This window comes from Microcaecilia unicolor, unplaced genomic scaffold (assembly GCF_901765095.1).
Source record: "Microcaecilia unicolor unplaced genomic scaffold, aMicUni1.1, whole genome shotgun sequence".
In the NCBI taxonomy this organism is placed as follows: domain Eukaryota; kingdom Metazoa; phylum Chordata; class Amphibia; order Gymnophiona; family Siphonopidae; genus Microcaecilia; species Microcaecilia unicolor.
Genome location: NW_021963320.1, coordinates 75,908 through 98,452, shown reverse-complemented (window position 1 = coordinate 98,452; position 22,545 = coordinate 75,908). Strand labels below are relative to the sequence as shown.

Below are 22,545 nucleotides of genomic sequence, written 5' to 3'. Positions count from 1 at the left end.
TTACAAGGCTACCTGCTATCCATTCTGCATAGGGCGGCATTCATGAGGCAATGGGAACAGCAATATAAGTTTGCCACGCGGGCTTACATCGCACCAGCCAGAGCACGAAAGGCAGGTTTTGGAACAGGAAATTGCCCCAAATGTGGAGAAGAAAAGGCAACTTTGGGCCATATGTTCTGGCAATGTACACAGATTAGAACTTTTTGGAAGCGGGTTTTGGCAGAGGTCAATCAGTACTGGAAGCGGACAGTGGGAGATACCCCGCTGTTATTATTCGACGTTTATATCATCGCCAAACCGATCCCTGTGGGATGCACAGGCTTTCTTAGAAGGACAGTGTTAATAGGGAAAAAGGTGATTTTGCTCAGCTGGAGAGAGACTCAGGCGCCTACAAAAGAGCTGTGGAGAACAAAAATGACTGAACAGTTACACCTGGAACTCTGTGGACTCACTAAGGCTGCTTACTCAGAGCAGGAGAGGAACGCATTCTGTAGGGTGTGGGAACATTATTGGACTACCCTTCAGCCTAACATCAGGAAGAGGATTATACACAGATTGAAAGGGAGTGTGGAGACACCAGCGACACCTTTTGATACATCACAGAAGTGACATCAGACTTTAAATCAGATCTCAGAGGGGGGAGGGTGGGAAGGGAGGAGAAGGGGGGAGGGAGGGGGGATGGAGGGATTAATATAGGTAATGGACCACTGATAATGTATGCTTACCGTTATAGTAGCTATCAGGTCAGTTAATAGTTGTTCGGTAACATAGGAGAGGAAATTTATAAAGTATTGCTTTCTAATAGAGGCTGGATAGCTAATTGATGTTTAAGTACCTTTGTTTGAGCTATGTTGCAAATGTTCGATGTGATAACTTATCTGAATAAAACAGACTCCAGCATAAGGGGAGGGGGGAGGTGGGATATAAAATGAAAAAGTTGATAATAATGTCTGGGGAAACAAATGTGGAAGAATTCATTGTTTTTGTGATTTTATATTCTCTCTCTGAAAATGATTGTTCCATTCACATTTGTATTGGCTAAGTCTTCAATAAAAATCATTGAAAGATAAAAACAAAAAAGCAGCAAAGTTTATTAGCTAGTCTCCATAACCCTTTCCCCATAGTTTTAAAACTTAAATTTTCTGCCACAGCATAAACAGATAGTCTCTGGAAGGCACAGTAGGATCTAGTTCGGTCCTCCTTCCCAGCCACCCCTAGCTCAACTCTTCATTTATAGTCAATTATTCTAATTAGGACAAGAAGGTTTTCATTAGAGTTTATTATTTAATTAGTTTCCGAGAAGCAAACACTAAATAAAATTATATCAGTCTTTAGGCTCTTTGTATTCATCTGATATCCCTAGTACCTTAAGTTTTAATTAAAACAACTCTATAATACTAAGTGGTCCAGCACCAAGAGGGGTGCTACCTAGTCTTTTGCATTGAGTGACACAAGTATGATTATCTCCCAGTTGGTGAGAGGTCATATCTGTGTGCTCAATGCAAAGAGGTCCTAGCTCTCAGACGAGTCTGTTCTCTTGAGACTAGAGTAGAAGACTTGGAGGAGCTCAGGGAGACAGACAGAGGCGGCCTACAGGGACGTTGTAGAAAAGTACCAACTCCAATCAGGCAGCCCCTGTGCTGCCTTGGAGGAGGGAGCTCTTCTACAAAGGACAGCATCACTCTGGTGAAGCTGGAAGTAATCCTGTAGCCAGAACCAGAACACCAGGGGATGCAATATCATCTCGCACAGGATGTATCTCCAGGATCTACTGCCCAGGAGAGAAGGGTTACGACGGATGTAGTTGGTGATTCGATTATTAGACATGTAGATAGCTGGGTGGCTGATGGATGTGAGGATTGCCTGGTCACTTGCCTGCCTGGTACAAAGGTGGCAGACCTCACACGTCAACTACGGTAAAATTATGTATAATCATACCTGATAATTTTCTTTCCATTAATCATAGCTGATCAATCCATAGACTGGTGGGTTGTGTCCATCTACCAGCAGGTGGAGATAGAGAGCAAACTTTTGCCTCCCTATATGTGGTCATGTGCTGCCGGAAACTCCTCAGTATGTCGATATCAAAGCTCCATCCGCAGGACTCAGCACTTAGAGAATTACACCCACGAAGGGACACTCTGCCCAGCTCACCACCGCCGAAACGGGGGAGGGGAATTAACCCAGCTCATCCCCACACAAGTGGGGGAGGGGAATCCGTCCAGCTCATCCCCGTGGAGCGGGGGAGGGACACCACACCCGCCGATGCGGGGGGATCTGGCTTATCCTGCAACCGCAACCGCGGGAGGAGCTGACTGACCCTAACACCGCCGAAGCGGGAGGGGTACAAAGCTGCCCTACAGCCGCACGAAGCGGGAGGGAGTGCCGGCAGAATTTATGTCTCAATCCAGCCCCGTAAAACGGAGGGGAGAGGAATGCAGCAGCTCACTGTAACACAAACTCGTCTTAACTCTTGAAGAATCCAAGTGAAAAAACTTGAACACGAAGTCTTTCTGAAGTAACTGAAGACTAAACTTGAACCTGAAATGCAACCAGAATAAAAACAGTACAGATATCTGGGAGGGGCTATGGATTGATCAGCTATGATTAATGGAAAGAAAATTATCAGGTATGATTATACATAATTTTACCTTCCATATCATCAAGCTGATCAATCCATAGACTGGTGGGATGTACCGAAGCAGTACTCACCCAGGGCGGGACATTGAAATCCCTGACCTCAACACTGAAGCTCCAAACCGGGCCTCCGCCCGTGCAGCCACAGTCAAACGGTAATGCTTGGAGAATGTATGAGCCGAAGCCCAAGTTGCCGCCTTGCATATCTCTTCCAAGGAGACGGATCCGGCCTCTGCCATCGAGGCCGCCTGAGCTCTCGTGGAGTGAGCCTTCAGCTGGATAGGCGGCACCTTCCCCGCAGCCACATAAGCCGCTGCAATGGCTTCCTTGACCCATCTTGCCACTGTAGGCTTAGCAGCCTGCAGACCCTTACGAGGACCTGCAAACAGGACAAACAGATGATCCGATTTCCGGAAATCATTGGTCACTTCCAAGTATCTGATGATGACTCGTCTCACATCCAGATATTTAAGAGCAGAGTACTCCTCTGGGTAGTCCTCCCTACGAAAGGAAGGGAGACAGAGCTGCTGATTCACATGGAAGCGAGAAACAATCTTGGGCAGGAAGGAAGGCACTGTGCGAATAGTCACTCCTGCCTCAGTGAACTGCAGAAAAGGCTCTCGACATGAGAGCGCCTGGAGCTCGGAAACTCTTCTGGCTGAAGTGATAGCCACCAAAAAGACTGCTTTCAACGTCAGGTCTTTCAGAGATGCCCTCGACAAGGGTTCAACAGGCGGCTTCTGCAATGCTCTTATCACCAGGTTGAGATTCCACGCAGGCACCACTGAGTGCAGAGGAGGGCGCAGGTGATTAACTCCCTTGAGAAAGCGCACCACATCTGGCTGCGAAGCCAGGGAAGCACCCTTCAGGCGGCCCCTGAAGCAAGCCAGAGCCGCTACCTGGACTTTAAGGGAACTGAGCGACAGGCCTTTCTCCAGACCTTCTTGCAGGAACGCCAACACTGAAGAAATTGGAGCAGTGAAGGGAGAAAGTGAGCCTGCTTCACACCATGCTGCAAAGATACGCCAAACCCTGGCGTAAGCAGTAGAAGTAGAGCGCTTCCTCGCTCTCAGCATAGTGGCGATGACCTTGTCTGAGAAGCCCTTCTTCCTCAGACGCTGCCGCTCAATAGCCAGGCCGTAAGACCAAAGGGAGAGGGATCCTCCATCACCACGGGACCCTGATGTAACAGGCCCTGCTCCACTGACAGCCGCAGAGGATCGTCGACTGAGAGCCTGATCAAGTCCGCATACCAGGGACATCTGGGCCAATCCGGACCCACCAGGATTATCCTGCCGGGATGCTTTGCCACCCGGTCTAGCACCCTGCCCAACATGGGCCAGGGCGGGAACACATAGAGGAGCTCTTGTGTCGGCCACTGTTGGAGAAGAGCATCTACTCCCAGGGATCGAGGGTCCCGTCCTCTGCTGAAAAAGCGCGGCACTTGGCAATTGGCCGATGATGCCATCAGATCTAGGCTCGGCTGGCCCCAGCGCTTCGTGATGTCCAAGAACGCCTGAGCAGATAGTTGCCACTCTCCGGGCTCCAAGGTATGGCGACTGAGAAAGTCCGCCTTGACATTCATGACTCCGGCAATGTGGGCCGCTGAAAGCTGCTCCAGGTTCGCTTCCGCCCACTGGCAAAGACTCATAGCCTCCTTGGCTAGAGGGGCGCTCTTGGTACCTCCCTGGCGGTTGATATAGGCCACAGCCGTGGCATTGTCCGACAGGACCCGTACAGGCTACAACACCAGTACCGGGATGAACTCCAATAACACCAACCGAATGGCTCTGAGTTCCAGGAGGTTGATAGACCACTTGCCTCTGCAGGAGACTAGAGCCCCTGCGCTGTCCTTCCCAAGCAGTGGGCTCCCCAGCCCATCAAAGAGGCGTCTGTCGTGACGACAATCCACTCCGGGGTCACCAGAGGCAATCCTGCAGACAACTTGTCTGTCTGCGTCCACCAGCTCAGCGCCTTGCGCACTGCTGGGTCCACGGAAAGGCGCACAGCATAATCCTCCGACATCGGAGTCCAGCGCAGCAGCAGAGATAGCTGTAGTGGTCTCATATGAGCCCTGGCCCAGGGCACTACTTCCATCGTGGCCGTCATAGAGCCCAACAGCTGCACGTAGTCCCAAGCCCGAATAGGAGAGGCTACTAGGAACTAGTCCACCTGAGCCTGAAGCTTGACAATCCGATTGTCTGGCAGGAACACTCTGCCCACTTGGGTGTCGAATCGAACTCCCAGATACTCCAGGGACTGAGTCGGGCGCAGCTGGCTCTTCTTCCAGTTGATGATCCATCCCAGGGAGCTCACCAGAGCAACTACCCGGTCCATAGCTTTGCCGCACTCTGCATAAGAGGGGGCTCGGATCAACCAGTCGTCCAGATAAGGATGACCCCCATTACTTTGGAAAAGGTCCGCGGAGCAGTAGCCAACCCGAAAGGGAGGGCTCTGAACTGGAAGTGTCGTCTCAGGACTGTAAAACGCAGAAAGCGTTGGAGAGGAGGCCAGATGGGAATATGCAGGTACGCTTCCTTGATGTCCAAGGAAGCCAAGAACTCTCCTGCCTTCACTGCCGCTATAACAGAGCGGAGAGTCTCCATGCGAAAGTGCCTCACTTTCCAGGCCCGATTGACCCCTTTGAGGTCGAGGATAGGCCGGACAGAACCTCCTTTCTTTGGAACCACAAAGTAAATGGAGTAACGTCCCTTGCCAATCTGATTTTTTGGCACCGGAACGACTGCACCCAGGCGGATCAGGTTGTCCAAGGTCTGCTGCACTGCCACAGCTTGACCGGAGACTTGCAGGGAGAGAGTACAAACCCGTATCTTAAGGGTTGGCAGAACTCTAGCTTGTAGCCGTCTCTGATGACTTCCAGCACCCACGCGTCTGAAGTTATAGTGGTCCACTCGCCCAGAAACGAGGACAGCCGTCCTCCAATCTGCACTGGGGCGTGGACCAAGGCCCCGTCATTGGGTACGAGACCCTGGGGGAGGACCGGAGGGAGCACCTCCGGGACGGCGGTCTCTGCGAAAGGAATGCTGCTTGGGGGAGAAATTCCTCTTGAAGGAAGAGGGGGCAGAGGAACCCGACTTGCCCGGGCGGTACCGACGGGCTTCCAGCAACCGTCCTCTGGAGGTACCGGGACGAGTACTAGCCCGAGCCCTGACCTCTGGTAATTTCTTGCCCTTAGACGTGCCGAGATCGGTCACGATTTTGTCCAGCTCGACCCCAAAGAGCAGCTTGCCTTTAAAAGGCAATCTAGCCAGGCGGGATTTAGAGGCGTGGTCAGCAGACCAATGTTTCAGCCAAAGCCACCGCCGCGCAGAGACTGTCTGAGCCATGCCCTTAGCTGAGGCTCTCAAGACATCATACAGCAAGTCTGCCAAATAGGCTAAGCCCGATTCCAGGGCCGGCCAATCAGCCCTCAAGGAAAGATCCGAGGGGGAAGCCCGCTGCACCATAGTCAGGCACGCCCTGGCCACATAGGAGCCGCAAACTGAGGCCTGCAAACTTAACGCAGCTGCCTCAAAGGACGACCTTAAGGCCGCCTCCAATCTTCTGTCTTGGGCGTCCTTTAGGGCCGTGCCACCTTCCACCGGCAACGCCGTTTTCTTAGTCACCGCAGTGATTAAAGAATCCACGGTAGGCCACAGATAGGCCTCACGTTCACTCACAGCCAAAGGATAGAGGCGGGACATAGCCCTAGCCACTTTAAGGCTCGTTTCCGGGACATCCCATTGAGCCGCAATTAAGGTGTGCATGGCATCATGCACGTGGAAGGATCTAGGCGGGCGCTACGTCCCCAGCATAATGGCAGAGCCAACAGGGGCTGAGGGAGAGACGTCCTCCGGAGAGGAAATCTTCAAAGTGTCCATGGCCTGTAACAACAGGTTGGGCAAATCCTCTGGGCTAAAAAGCCGCGCTGCAGAGGGGTCATCCGCTCCATCCGAGCGGGGATCTATCTCCTCCAAGGAATCCGCAAAGGACCGTTGGGAGACCTCAGACACGCTGCCCTCATCTACATCGGAGGAGACAAAGTCCTCCAAGGCCTGGAAATCAACCCGAGGGCGTTTACCTCTGGGAACCTCAACCTCTTTATCAGAAGAGGGAGCAGGGGCAGCGTTTTGCATGAGGAAAGCCTGATGCAGCAGCAAAACAAACTCGGGGGAGAAACCCCCCAGACAGTGCACTTCCGCAGCCTGGGCAACAGCCCTAGACGCACTCTCAACCGGCGCTCGCAATAGCGGGGGAGAGACATGCTGCGCATCCAAAATGGCGTCCGGCGCGAAACTCCGCGAAGGAGCCGCGCGGGAAGAACGGCGCTTAACTTTAGCCGCTTTGTGCCGTCGCCCAAATTAAGGGCGTTCATGGCATTAATGTCTCCAACCTCAAGGGCGGCCCACGAAGAAGCCGTCCGAGCCGCGTGGCCGGCCAAGATGGCGGAGGCGAGGAGCGGGGGATGGGCGTTTATGGCGGGAAAAAACCGCCACGCCGGAGGAACGACCGGGACATTCATCGGTCACTAAACTGTCACCCATCAAGGGCGAATCAGGTTGTAAAACCCCCGCATCCCCTCTAGAAGCGCTTCAGCGATCCGGGGAGCGACCCTTTGCGCCCTCGCCCTCCGACGCCATATGCCACGAGGAGAAGAATCGGGGAACCCCCTGCCCGCTATAAAAAGGTAAAATTACCTGCTTGCCGCTCCGAGCTGTAACGAACTGGTGTCCCAGTGAGTAGCTGCAATGAACGTTTAAAGAAATGTCGAATTAAACGCCTTTAAAGACGTTTAAAATTTTTTTTTTTTTTTTTAAACGGAGCCAGCGGGAGGGGGGAGAAAAGGAGGGACCTGGCACCACCAGGTTTGCACTTGCTCAAAAGAGCCCTCAACCCCAGGCCTCAACAAAACCTAAGGATTAGGCTTGGAGGCCTAGCCAGAGCTGCTGCTGTGTGTGACCACCACCTGCTGAGATAGAGAACATACTGAGGAGTTTCCGGCAGCACATGACCACATATAGGGAGGCAAAAGTTTGCTCTCTATCTCCACCTGCTGGTAGATGGACACAACCCACCAGTCTATGGATTGATCAGCTTGATGATATGGAAATAGGATCTTAGATAGTGCTGGGGAGGAGCAACATGTGGGTACCAATGACATAGGAAAATGTGGGAGAGAGGTTCTGGAAGCCAAATTTAGGCTCTTAGGTAGAAAGCTCAAATCTAGAAGCTCTAGGGGAGCAGGGCCCAAGAGACAGGCAGAGTTCAAAAGTCTCAATGTATGGATGAAGAAATGGTGCAGCGAGACGGGTTTTAGATTTGTAAGGATCTGGGCAACATTCTAGGGAAGGGGGAGCCTATTCCGGAAGAATGGGCTCAACCTTAACCAGGGTGGGACCAGGCTGCTGGCATCGGCATTTAAAAAGGAGATAAGAGCAGATTTTAAACTAGAACGTGGGGGAAAGCTGACAGTCGTTCAATAACGCATGGTTCAGAACAAGGTATCTTTCAAAGATATCACCAAAACAGGGAAGATAGGGTATCCCAATAACGAGGTTGCAAAAAAGAGACCATAGTAGATCAGATGTCCTTAAATAAAAATCAGACAAAAGATTGCAAATTAACAGTGTCAACTAATGAGCAAGATGTAAATGGGAACAAACAGTTTGAAACGTCTACATGCGGAATGCCAAAAGCCTAACAAACAAGATGGGAGAGTTAATATATTGCACTAAATTAAATATTAGATATAATAGGCATCTCTGAGACTTGGTGGAAGGAGGATAACCAGTGGGACACTGTCATACCAGGGTACAATCATAGTGATAGGGTGGAACAAACTGGTGGAGGGGTAGCTTTGTATGTCAAGGAGGGCCTTGAATCAAATAGATTGAAAATTCTTCAGGAAGCAAAACATCTTAGAAACCCTAAGGACTGAAATTCCATGTGTAAAGGGGAAAATGATAGTGATAGGAGCGAGTGTACTAATGTCAACCTGGCCAGGATGAACAGGTGGATGTAGAAGTGTTATCAGAAATTAGATGTGAATTGCTTCTTTACTCTTTCCAAAAATACTAGGACTAGGGGGCATGCAATGAAGCTACAAAGTAGTAAATTTAGAACGAATCAGAGAAAATACTTTCATCACTCAACACGTAATTAAGTTCTGGAATTCGTTGCCAGAGAATGTAGTAAAAGCAGTTAGCTTGGAAGGGTTTAAAAAAAAAGGTTTGTCTGGCTTCCTAAAGGAAAAGTCCATAGACCGTTATTAAAATGGACTTGGGGAAAATCCACTGCTTATTTCTAGAATAAGCGGCATAAAATGTTTTGTACAGTTTTGGGATCTTGCCAGGTACTTGTGACCTGGATGGGCCACTATTAGAAACAGGATGCTGGGCTTGATGGACCTTTGGTCTGGTCCAGTATGACAATACTTATGTACTTACATGCAACCAAGCATCCTTTTAGATTTTACTACCACCTTTTCTACCTCTTTGGCCACCTTAATATCATCACATACAATCGCACCCAAAATTCTGCTTCTCTTTCATGCACAAAAGTTCTTCACCCTCTAAACTGCACGGTTCCCTTGGGTTTTTGCCACCCAAATGCTTGATCCTGCATTTTTTAGGATTAAATCTTAGCTGCCGTATTCTGGACCATTCTTCAAACTTTGTATTACATTGCATTCTAAATTAACCTCTCTTACTGTCCTCAAGTTAGACTACAAGATGGTGAAAAACAATGTCACTTGAAATCAACCTGCATCAATCTTAGCACTCCTATATATTATTGCTCAAAGTAAAATATTGTTAGTTAAGTTTACTCCAAAGTCACTTGCAATCGACCTGAATCAATTTTAGCACGCCTATATATTAAATTATTGCGCAAACTTACCAGCGCAATAATAAATAATAATAAATAAAGAATTGTTAGTTAAGTTTACTCCAAAAACTGTAAATTTAAAATGAAGGACAAAATTCTTACTGCTTTAATTGTTGTGGGTTTGGATCCAGTCATGTGTATGGTAATTGCATCTCTGTCTTCATCAGGAATCTGCAGTCTGTCCCAGAGCGCTGTGATTTTAGAGCGCAGCTCTGTGCATATTGCCTCATTCTTTGATTTCTGCTCCTCTAACTAAAGAAACCCAACAGTGAATTCAGATTATGAAAAATCCAAGACAAACTGTCAATATACTACTGAAGGATAACCATAACTTTGCTAGCAAAGAATTTCCCCTGCTGAAGGTGGTACACTTATTTTTGTGCTTGAAGAACATTTATCCTACATTTGTCCAGATTAGCATGTATACCTTTCTGGGGTAACACCGGGCCCACCCCTCTCACCTATGCTGTTCAATGTCTTGCTACAACCATTAAGGAGCCTGTTGGAGCAATTGAAAGTATTAGATAAATATAAATTATATATATACGTATACACCCCCCCCCCCCCGATATTACTATCCTTCTGTCAGCTCTCACCTTGCATCCAAACCAAAGTTTCAGCGTGCTTGTCTGACATTGTTGTCTGGATGTCTCAACGCCACCTAAAATTAAACATGACCAAAACCGAGCTTCTCATTTTTCCCCCCAAACCCACCTCCCCACTCCCCCCGTTTTCTATTTCTGTTGATGGCTCTCTCATTCTCCCTGTCTCCTCGGCTCGAAACCTTGGGGTCATCTTTGACTCTTCTCTCTCCTTCTCTGCTCACATCCAGCAGACCGCCAAGACCTGCCGTTTCTTTCTTTACAACATCCGTAAAATCCGCCCCTTTCTTTCCGAGCACTCTACCAAAACCCCCATCCACACCCTTGTCACCTCTCGTTTAGACTACTGCAATCTGCTTCTTGCTGGCCTCCCACTTAGTCACCTCTCCCCTCTCCAATCGGTTCAAAACTCTGCTGCCCGTCTCGTCTTCCGCCAGGGTCGCTTTACTCATACTACCCCTCTCAAGTCACTTCACTGGCTCCCTATCCGTTTTCGCATCCTGTTCAAACTTCTTCTACTAACCTATAAACGTACTCACTCTGCTGCTCCCCAGTATCTCTCCACACTCGTCCTTCCCTACACCCCTTCCAGTGCACTCCGCTCCATGGATAAATCCTTCTTATCTGTTCCCTTCTCCACTACTGCCAACTCCAGATTTTGCGCCTTCTGTCTCGCTGCACCCTACGCCTGGAATAAACTTCCTGAGCCCCTACGTCTTGCCCCTTCCTTGGCCACCTTTAAATCTAGATTGAAAGCCCACCTCTTTAACATTGCTTTTGACTCGTAACCACTTGTAACTACTCACCTCCACCTACCCCCCTCTCCTCCTTCCTGTACACATTAATTGATTTGATTACTTTATTTTTTGTCTATTAGATTGTAAGCTCTTTGAGCAGGGACTGTCTTGCTTCTATGTTTGTGCAGCGCTGCATATGCCTTGTAGCGCTATAGAAATGCTAAATAGTAGTAGTAGTAATAGTATCTCTCAAAGCACATATGGCTATCCTAAGTGAAATCCAAAAGTGTGTCAAAATCATTAAAATTGGGCAAAGGAACTCCGCTTAAAATCAAGAAAGGAGAAATTAGGTCTTACCTGCTAATTTGCTTTCCTTTAATCCCTCCAGACCGGCTGGTGGACATCTTCCAGCAGGTGGAGACTGAGAATTCTGACTCTAAAGAGTGAGCCAATAAGAAGAAAAAGAAGGGAAATGGGACTTGATATACTGTCTTTCTGTAGTTTTTTTGCAACTACATTCAAAGTGGTTTACATATTATAACCAGGTCCTATTTGTACCAGGGGCAATGGAGGGTTAAGTGACTTGCCCAGAGTCACAAGGAGCTGCAGTTAATCAAACTCAGTTCCCCAGGACCAAAGTCCACTGCACTAAGCCTTTGCTAGGTACAGAAAGATCCAGTACATTGTAAAAAAGCATGAGAAGAAAAGAAAGGATCACGCTCTGTGCACCTGGGAACCTGAGCAGACACCAGTACCAGACTTATGGGGAGCCTGTGCCATATGATTTCTGTGCCTTTCGTATCATAGGCACAAAGAGTTCTGCAGGAACCTGTCAAGATTGTTGTTTTTCTCTCTCTCTACTTATTTTTTATTTGAAAACAATACCAAGGAACAGTAAACGGACAACACAGCTCTAAGACCAAAACTTAGATACCAACTTGTCGGCAACAAACCAAAGAATGGGTTCTGGACCGATCCGGAGAAACTAAAGGAAAGCTAATTAGCACGCAAGATCTAATTTCTCCTTCCTTAGCGTCCCTCCGGACTGGCCCAGATTGTGACTGATGGGAAGTAAAGCAGTAAATCCATGGACGGGACCCCAAACCCGCTGCGAGAACATGCGCCACAAAAACTTCATCCTGACGACTCTGCACATCTAATCTGTAATGATATGAAAAGGAATGCAAAGAGGGCCAAGACCCCACCCTGCAGATCTCTAAAGGCGGAACCAGAAAACACTCAGCCCAAGAAGCTGCCTGCCCCCTAGTAGAGTGAGCCTTCACTCCTTCTGGTACCGGTCTGCCTGCTAGGAGGTAAGCGGAAGCTATATCATTTCTTTAAGCCACCTAGAAAGATTGGTTTAGAAGCCACTAACCCCCTCAGAGTTCCTCCACTCAATAAGACAGGTGATTCATCTGTTGAAATTCCTCCGCAACCTTCAAATAATGATTCAGAACCCTCTTGATATCAAGACATTTCAGATAAAGGTGATCTGCCAACCCGGAAGAAGAGCCCAGGACAGGCAAAATGATGGACTGAGACACACGAAAACATGACAAGACTTTGAGGAGAAAAGAAGGGACCGGCTGCAATACTACCCAGTCCTTAACAAAATTCCAAAAAAGAAGAACGGCAAGAAAGAGCCTGCAACTCCGACCTCTCCTGGCTGAGGCAATGGCTACCAGAAAACACACTGAGTCAAATCTTTCAAAGTACAGTAAGCCAAAGGCTCAAAGGGAGACCGAGCAAGGAGCAGAGAGAACCAGATTAAAGGTCCCACAAGGGAAAAATGGTCAGCGATGGAGGCCACACAAGACCTGACCCCTTCAAAAACCAGACCACTTTTGGAAGCAAAGCCAGGGACTTCCCCTGAACTGGCCCTTAAAACAGGATAAGGCCGCCACATGAACTTTAAGCGAAGAGCGCACTAACCCTTTTTCCAAACCCCCTTGTAAAAAATCCAGGATCTGCGCCACTGAAGCACGAAAGGGAGAGATACTCAACTTGGCACACCACGCCTCAAACACTCTCCTTGTCCTGATACAGTTAGACACGGAGTGACACAGGGACCGAAGCATGGTAGACACTGTCAGGATGGCTGGACATACTTAAAATTAATATAGAGTAATATTAAACCAGCTTCTGACCTCTGAGAACACACCCCTCCCTCAGGAACCACTCAGGATGGCAAAATGGACCAAATGGTGTTGAGCTGCCTGCTAGACCTGTGTTTAATACTCTTGATTAGCATACCCTTTGTCCTACCTAGGAGCAGAGCTCTCTTTGAGAATAAAGGAGACAGACATAGAGGCTCCATCCCTAGGGACTTCAAAAAGGAGAACCTGTGAAATTGGTCACCTTTCCTGACTTCAAAGAAAATATATTGTATGTTTGCATATATGTATAGGCTCAGTTTTTGATCTCTTGTCCTCAGAGAAGGAATTTTACTACGATTTGTGTTTCTGCCAGGTACTTGTGACCTGGCTTGGCCACTGTTTGGAAAACAAGATACTGGGCTAGATGGACTATTGGTCTGACCCAGTACAGCTACTCTTATGTAACTAGCAATCACATCAGGTATCCTGATCTAGGCAGTAATGAGATGCAAATGTGTATACAGATAACCACATTGCAGTTTTGTAAATCTCCTCTATGGAGGCTGACCTCAAGTGGGCTACCTACATAGCCATGGATCTGAAATTTTGAGCCTTGACATGACCCTCTAGAGTAAGCCCAGCCTGGGTATAAGGAGATGCAATCAGTTAGCCAATTGGAGATTGTGCATTTGCCGACAGCTACCCACATCATGTTTAGTTCAAAAGAAACAAAAAGCTGGGTGGACTGTCTATAGACTTTAGTTCACTCCAGACAGAAGGCTAAAGGCATGTGTGAAGTCTAAGGTATGCACTACACTGTCGCCGGGATGGGCATGTTTTTGGAAAAATGTTGGCAGGATGATTGACCGATTAAGATGGAACTCCAACACCACCTTAGGAAGGAACTTAGGGCGCATGTGTAGAACTACTCTATTGTGATGAAACTTAGTGTAAGGTGGATCGGCTATTAAGGCCTGAAGCTCACCGACTGCAAGCTGAAGTGACTGCCACCAAACACACAACTTCCCAGGTCAAATACATCAGATGACAGGAAATCAAGTGGTTCAAAAGGAGCTTTCATCAGCTGGGTGAGGACAATGTTTAGATCCCATGAGAGTTAGAGGTTTGACAGAAGGCTGTGTCAGTAACAAACCTCTTATGAAGCGAACTAGAGGCTGTACAGATATGGGCTTACCTCCCATATGGTGAGCAGCATTGATTGCACTTTTCTTACACAGCTGGTTTTCAAACCAGACTCAGGAAGGTGGAGGAGGTATTCCAATATTTTGTACAGGGCAGGTGAGGGGATCTAAGGCCTTGCCCTCACACCAGACAGCAACCACCTCCACTTAAATGAGTAACACCTCTTAGTGGAGTTTTTCCTGGAAGCCAGCAAAATGCAGGAGACCCCCCTCCAGCAAGTCCATGGATTCAAATTCTATGCTCTCAATTTCCAAACCATGGGCCAGGGATTGGAGGTTGGGATGCAGAAGCGAGTCCTTGCTCTGTGTGCTGAGGGTCGGAAAAGTATTCCAATCTCCCTGGATCTTTAGAGGATGCCACCAGGACAGGAAACCAGATATGCCTCGGCAAGTAAGGCACGATTAGGATCATAGTTCCCTGGTCTTGCTCGAGTTTCAGGAAAGTCTTCTCTATGAGTGGTATAAGAAGATAGGCATACAGAAATCCCTTCCCCAAATGTAGGAGAAAGTGTGATCCAAGCCTAGAACAAAACTCGGGGATTTTGTTGTTGAGATGGATGGCAAAGAGATCACACTCAGATCTTGCAGGCTATATCCTATTTTTGAAACACCACTCGTGCGGTTGCAAAACCCTGCTCAGTCTGTCCGTCAGGCAGTTGTCCTTTCCTGGTAGGTATGTGGCTCAAAGTACAATTCAGTGAAGGAGGCCCCACTGGGTAGAAACCTGTAGTCCCCTGCTTGGTTACATAAAACATTACAACCTGGTTGAGTGAGAATAAATTTGGTTCTGTAGCCGATATCTGAAAGCCTATACTGTGTTCCAAATGGCCCTCATCTCGAAGAGGTTCAAATAAAGATCCGTTTCCTGAGCAGACCCAAGTTCATCTACATGAGCTCCCCGTCACAGGTTGGGGGGAGAAAACTTCACCTGTTCTTCAAGAGCATCCACCTTATGCCTTAGTCCCATGTGCAGCCTGAGCAACACCTTGCTGGCGCTTTACAACACCAGATGCATTTATAATACAAATAGGCGAAAATTGGAAGGGAGAGATAGTTGGCAGGGGATGGGGAAATACTAAGTGCCTGATATAAAGCCATGACAGAATCGGAGGGGAAACAACCACGGTATTCAAAATTGCCGTGGTGGCTCTGTTTGGGATCACTGTCATGGGTGATCCCACCAAAACCACTACATCCAACAGAGGAGCCTGGCCAGAGCTGGTACTCAATTCCGAGTCAGGAACAAGCTGCCCCTGGCTACTTGTCATGGTAGAACACATCATGCACTGGCCCAAAGTTGTTCTACAGCTCCCACACCGGGAGCAGCATTTCATATGCTCAGCAGCCATAAGAAATAAATGTACTCACAGAGAAAGGTAGTAAAGCTGAGGAGTATATATATATATTTTTAAAACAAAGGCTGGAAAAGGGAAGTGGAGTCAGAACACGGTTGAAGTAGGGAGGAACCTAGGCCACCAGGTTTACACCTTAGACCTTGAGCTACTCAACCCTAAGATTTCAAACCTTTCCAGAAAGATAAGAGCACACCAGAAAGCCACCGCTGTACATAAACTGCTATCCAGCTGCTGGAGATGGAGAGCATTAGTGATCTGTGCTTTTTATAATTCCGTACACCCAGTGTTCTCTATCTCCACCTGCTAGTTGATGGACAAAACACATTTGTCTGGACTGATCCTTTGGTGCCATAATGGAAATGTGAATTTTGACATGCACATTTACATATTCAAATCTGATAAGTCATACATTGTTTTGAAAGCCTGGCCTATTTAGTGCTCTAAGAGCCACCATTGTTGGATTTGGTGAAGATCCTAAGTTTAAGGGTATTTTTTTTTTGCCAGAATACTGTGGAGATCTGGATTGTATTTTTTTTTTTTTTTTTGGACTGAACGAACCAGAACTTTTGCGCCTGGCAATGTTCTTCTTTAGTGCTACCACTCAATTGAAAACAACCTTCAGTACCTTGAGCCCTCATTTGCAAATATCCAATGACAATTCCCACTATTATGTCTCCTTTCAAGCTAAAGGTTGAGAATTCTTAGCACCTTTCACAAGGGGTTAACACAGACACACACAGAGCACAGCATACACCTCATAATTCAAACCTCAAATAGTGAGAAAACACTGTGGGCATGATGATTTCATACCTGATGTAACAACTGTTTAAGTGCAGCAATGTTCTCAATTGATAAACAAATAGCTTCCTCGTCTTCAGATACAACATCTCGTTCAAAGCTGGTGTCGGGAAGATGATCCAGTTCCTCCATGCATAAAATTATCTGCCTTTTGGTGTTTATAAATTCTGCTTTTCTGCAATCCTGCAACCAGAAAAGTAGTATAGTGAAATCAGCTCCAGAAATACCCAAAGTTACAAAGCTTGGCTGTAACAGTTGGGTGAAGGAGAAGGACTGACTGAGCATGAGATTAAGTATGGGAACACGTACAGTATGCTACGCAGTAAGATAGAGAACCAATAAACAAAAACCACTGAGTTAGAAAAGGAGCAACATTCTAAAAGTGGTAGCTGGGATATATCCTTAATAGAGTGGACCAAAACAACCGTGCCAACAGGATGAGGAAAATAAAGTAAGTTACTTACCTGTAGCAGGTATTCTCCGAGGACAGCAGGCTGATTGTTCTCACATGTGGGTCGGCGTCCACAGCGGCCCCAGGAACGGAGATTTTTTCTAGTAACATCTGAAGAGCTTTGCGACAGCCAGCAAAGTGCAGGACGGACGCACTGCGTGGCCATCTTCCTGCCCACACGCGTCCGTTCCCGCCTCAGTTATGTTAAAAGCAAATAAAGACTAAAACAACTCCAAAGGGGAGGTGGGCGGGTTGCTGAGAACAACCAGCCTGATGTCCTCGGAGAATACCTGCTACAGGTAACTTCGCTTTCTCCGAGGACAAGCAGGCTGCTTGTTCTCACATGTGGGGTATCCCTAGCCCCCAGGCTCACTCAAAACAACAAAGAAAGGTCAACTGGGCCTCGCAACAGCAAGGACATGACAGAGATTGACCTACGAAGAAACAGCTGAGAGTGCAGCCTGGAACAGAACAAAAATGGGCCTAGGGGAGTGGAGTTGGATTCTAGACCACAAACAGATTCTGTAACACCGACTACCCGAACCGACTGTCGCATCGGGAATCCTGCTGAAGGCAGTAATGAGATTTGAATGTGTGGACAGATGATCATGTCGCAGCCTTGCAAATCTCTTCAATAGTAGCTGACTTCAAGTGAGCCACTGACCCTGCCATGGCTCTAACACTATGAGCTGTGACATGACCCTCAAGAGTCAGCCCAGCTTGGGCGTAAGTGAAGGATATGCAATCTGCTAGCCAATTGGAAATGGTGCGTTTCACAACAGCGACTCCCTTCCTGTTGGGATCAAAAGAAACAAACATTTGGGCGGACTGTCTGCATGGGCTTGTCCGCTCCACATAGAAGGGCAATGCTCTCTTGCAGTCCAATGTATGCAACTGACGTTCAGCAGGGCGGGTATGAGGATGGGGATAAAAAATGTTGGCAAGACAATTGACTGGTTCAGATGGAACTCCGACACCACCTTCAGCAGGAACTTAGGGTGAGTGTGGAGGACTACTCTGTTATGATGAAATTTAGTATAGGGAGCATGGGCTACCAAGGCTTGAAGCTCACTGACTCTACGAGCTGAAGTAACCACCACCAAGAAAATGACCTTCCAGGTCAAATACTTCAGATGGCAGGAATCCAGTGGCTCAAAATGAGGTTTCATCAGCTGGGTGAGCGACGTTGAAATCCCATGACACTGCTGGAGGTTTGACAGGGGGCTTTGACAAAAGCAAACCTCTCATGAAGCGAACAACTAAAGGCTGTCCAGAGATAGGCAAACCCTCTACACGATAATGAAAAGCACTAATCAAACAAAGATGAACTCTTACGGAGTTAGTCTTGAGACCAGACTCTTGACAGGTGTAGAAAGTATTCAAGCAGGGTCTGTGTAGGACTAGAGCGAGGATCTAGGGCCTTACTGTCACACCAGATGGCAAACCTCCTCCATTTGAAAGACTAACACTGCTTTGTGGAATCTTTCCTAGAAGCAAGCAAGACTTGGGAGACACCCTCAGAAAGACCTAAGGAGGCGAAGTCTACGCTCTCAACATCCAGGCCGTGAGAGCCAGAGACTGGAGGTTGGGATGCAGAAGCGCCCCTTCGTTCTGAGTGATGACGGTTGGAAAACACACCAATCGCCACGGTTCTTCGGAGGATAACTCCAGAAGAAGAGGGAACCAAATCTGACGTGGCCAAAAGGGCGCAATCAGAATCATGGTCCCGTGGTCTTGCCTGAGTTTCAGTAAAGTCTTCCATACTAGAGGTATGGGAGGATACGCATACAGAAGGCCTGATCCCCAATGTAGGAGAAAGGCATCTGACGCTAGTCTGTCGTGGGCCTGAAGCCTGGAACAGAACTGAGGAACCTTGTGATTGATCTGAGTGGCAAAAAGATCCACCGAGGGGGTGACCCACTCCCGGAAGATCTTGCGTACCACGCCCGAGAGTTGAGCGACTACTCGTGAGGTTGCATTATCCTGCTCAACCTGTCGACCAGACTGTTGTTTACGCCTGCCAGATACATGGCTTGGAGAATCATGCCGTGACGGTGAGCCCAAAGCCACATCTGGATGGCATCCCGACACAGGGGGCGAGATCCAGTGCCTCCATGCTTGTTGACATAGTACATGGCAACCTGGTTGTCTGTCTGAATTTGAATAATTTGATTGGACAGCCGATCTCTGAAAGCCTTTAGAGCGTTCCAGATCGCTCGCAACTCCAGGAGATTGATCTGAAGACCTGATTCTTGGAGGGACCAAGCTCCCTGATGAGTGTGAAGCCCATCTACATGCGCTCCCCACCACAGGAGAGATGCATCCGTGGTCAGCACTTTTTGAGACTGAGGAATTTGGAAAGCACGTCCCAGGGTCAAATTGGATCGAATTGTCCACCACTGAATGGAATTGTGAAAATCGGTGGACAGCTGAATCACATCCTCTAGATTCCCCGCAGATAGATACCACTGGAAAGCTAGGGTCCATTGAGCAGATCTCACGTGCAGGCGTGCCATGGGCGTTACATGAACCGTGGAGGCCATGTGGCCTAGAAGTCTCAACATCTGCCGAGCCATGATCTGCTGAGATGCCCTGGCCATGGAAACAAGAGACAAAAGGTTGTCTGCTCTCGTCTCGGGAAGATAGGCCCGAGCTGTCTGAGAGTCCAGCAGAGCTCCTATGAATTCTAGTTGCTGAACTGGAAGAAGGTGGGACTTTGGGTAATTGATGACAAACCTTAGTAGCTCCAAAAGTCGAATAGTCATTTGCATGGACTGCAGCGCTCCTGCCTCTGAGGTGTTCTTCACCAGCCAGTCATCGAGATAAGGGAACACATGCACTCTCAGTCTGCTTAGCGACGCTGCAACTACCAACAGGCATTTTGTAAACACCTTGGGCGCGGAGGCAAGCCCAAAGGGCAGCACACAATACTGAAAGTGCTGTGTTCCCAGAAAGAATCGCAGATACTTCCTGTGAGCTGGGAGAATTGGAATGTGCGTGTAAGCATCCTTTAAGTCCAGAGAGCATAGCCCATCGTTTTTCTGAATCATGGGAGGAAGGGTGCCCATGATTCAGAAACCATCCTGAACTTTTCTCTGACCAGATATCTGTTCAGGGCCCTTAGGTCGAGGATTGGAAGCATCCCCCCTGTTTTCTTTTGTACTAGGAAGTACCTGTAATAGAATCCCAGCCCTTCTTGCCCTGGTGGAACGGGCTCAACCACATTGGCGCTGAGAAGGGCAGAGAGTTCCTCTGCAAGTACCTGCCTTTGCTGGAAGCTGAAAGACTGAGCTCCCGGTGGACAATTTGGAGGTTTAGAGATCAAATTGAGGGAGTACCCCAACCGGACTATTTGTAGAACCCACCGGTCGGAGGTTATGAGAGGCCACCTTTGATGAAAAAATTTCAACCTCCCTCCGACCGGTAGATCGTCCGGCACAGCTACGTTTATGGCGGCTATGCTCAGCTGGAGCCAGTCAAAAGCCTGTCCCTTGCTTTTGCTGGGGAGCTGCAGGGGCCTGTCTGGGTGCATGCTGTTGACGCGAACAAGCGCTCTGGGGCTGAGCCTGAGAAGGCTGTCGGGAAGGTGGATTGTACCTACGTTTATTGTAAGCATAGGGAGCATTCCTCCTTCCCCTGAAAAATCGTCTACCTGTTGAGGTAGATGCTGAAGGCGCCCGGTGGGAGAGTTTGTCGAGGGCGGTTTCCCGCTGGTGGAGCTGCTCTACCACCTGCTCGACCTTCTCATCAAAAATATTATCCCCCTCAGCAAGGGACATCCGTAAGCCGCTTCTGGGTCCTATTGTCCAGGTCAGAAGCATGCAGCCATGAGAGTCTGTGCATCACTATACCTTAAGCAGCGGATCTGGAGGCAACATCAAAAGTGTCATAAGCACCCCTGGACAGGAATTTACGACATGCCTTCAGCTGCCTGACCACCTCCTGAAAAGGCCTGGTGTGCTCCGGAGGGAGCTTATCCACCAAGTCTGCCAGTTGCTTAACATTGTTCCGCATGTGGATGCTTGTGTACAGCTGGTAAGAATGTTATGGTATAAGCCAATCATCAGAATTAAATGTGTAGCATGATGTTGTGTTGGATGAGATATATATATTTGACACTGCAGCAGAACTGGCTTTCATTCCAAAAGCCCTCTTCCCTCTCCCTTTGGGGAACATTTAAAAGACATTTAAGAGACAAAAGGGTACTGTGCTTCAAAGAGAAATAAAACTCTCTCTGCCTCCCACCTAAAAAGACTGAACAAAAGCATGACTAAGGTGGATACTTGAAGAATCACATAGACATCTCCACCAGCAGACAGATAGTCTGGAGAAGGCATAACTCCAGCTACTGATAACAAAGACTTCAGAGGGGAAACCATAAACAAGACATTTGCTTGTCAAAGGTATACCTGCCCCTCCCATCAGCTTTCAGACATGTGCAAAAAGGAAGGACTTGTAATGTGTATCTGCTCCAGAGACTGAGGAGGAAGCCTTTTCACATCAAAAGACCATTTGTCAGCAAGATCCAGACAGCAAGTTTTGTGATGTCATAAGACATGAGACCAAGATACCATAATACCTTGCAAGTTATCCAGTGCAAACCAGGAAGCAGGTGCTGGGACTCTGATCATATCCTCCTGCAGCTTGCAAGATATAAAAGCAAAAGATGTTTCCCCAAGATTCAGATTCTCTTCAGCTGCAAGCAACTCAGATGATCCACTCACTGCAGAAGCCCTGTTCCTGTCCTAACCATGTGCTCATCAATCAGCTGGACCACAGCATGCTTGTAACAAGGACTTATAAGTTAACCTACCTGCTACTTTGTTCTATTTTATGCACAAATTCTCTGTTCTAAGATCAAACCTACCTCTCGTGTGCAATTGTATATTAAATCAACCTTTTTGAAGCTAAAAATACGGTCTCTTTGTGTTCTGAGTATATGGTATCTTTTATATATACTTAATTTATTTAATTTATTGCAATTATCACCTTTGGTGATTGGTGGAGAAATTAATATCCTAAAACTTATAAATACAGCGCCTGCTCTTAAATTATAAATAGTAGCGAGTGCTCTAGAGCTCTTTCCCCCAAAATAAATAATTTCTTGTAACAGTAAGACTGAATTTTGGACACGAGCATAGAGGACTGGTAGGATTTCCTCCCAAAAGAGGAAGTCGTAGCCTCTCGCCCCGGGGGCGCCGAGGCGAAATCTCTAGCACCCCCAGTATCGGAACAGACTGATGCAGCAGCCCTTCCAGGAGAACCAGAAGAATGGCTCGAATGCTCTCCTCCAGAGTCGCTGTCGAGAAAGGCTGTGGGGCCAGTACCGGAGTTGAAGTCAGAATCTGCAAAGGCCTGGGAGGTGGTACCGGGCTGTCCGAAGATCGACGAACCGACACCTCATGTATAGAGGGTGAGCGCTCCCCCTGGTGTCGCGGGTGCCGAATCCCTCGACGCCCCAGAGTTTCCGGTACCATGCCTCGAGGGAGACCGGTGGGGATGCTTCTTCGCCTTCGCTCGAAGCACGTCACCGGTACTCCTCGAAACCGACGAGGACGTGGAATCCACACACCTCCTCGGGGTCGGGTCAGACATCGCTCGGTCCCGGTGGGCCTGCACAGCAGGAGCCTTCGAGACGGAGACCCATTCGATGGCTCACTACTTCCAGCTAGAGGGGAGGTTCGGACAGCAATTACCTGCGCTCCCGATGTGGATGCCATCCCTGGTGCCGATATCGACTCCGCCAACCTCGGTACCGATGTCCACGTCTACGCAGAGGAAT

The 22,545-nt window shown here is 48.1% G+C and overlaps 1 protein-coding gene across 1 annotated transcript in view; it reads right to left on the bottom strand.

The window, feature by feature from the left end:
* Nucleotides 1-9,579: 9,579 nt before the first annotated feature.
* Nucleotides 9,580-22,545, bottom strand: part of LOC115459183 (protein regulator of cytokinesis 1-like) — a 47,294-nt gene continuing 34,328 nt past the window's right edge. The window contains exons 5-6 of the mRNA XM_030189046.1: nucleotides 16,325-16,495; nucleotides 9,580-9,774 (exon numbers count right to left, since the gene is read on the bottom strand). Of these exons, the coding sequence (XP_030044906.1) occupies nucleotides 9,580-9,774; nucleotides 16,325-16,495 (366 nt within the window). The remainder of the gene's footprint in view (nucleotides 9,775-16,324; nucleotides 16,496-22,545) is intronic.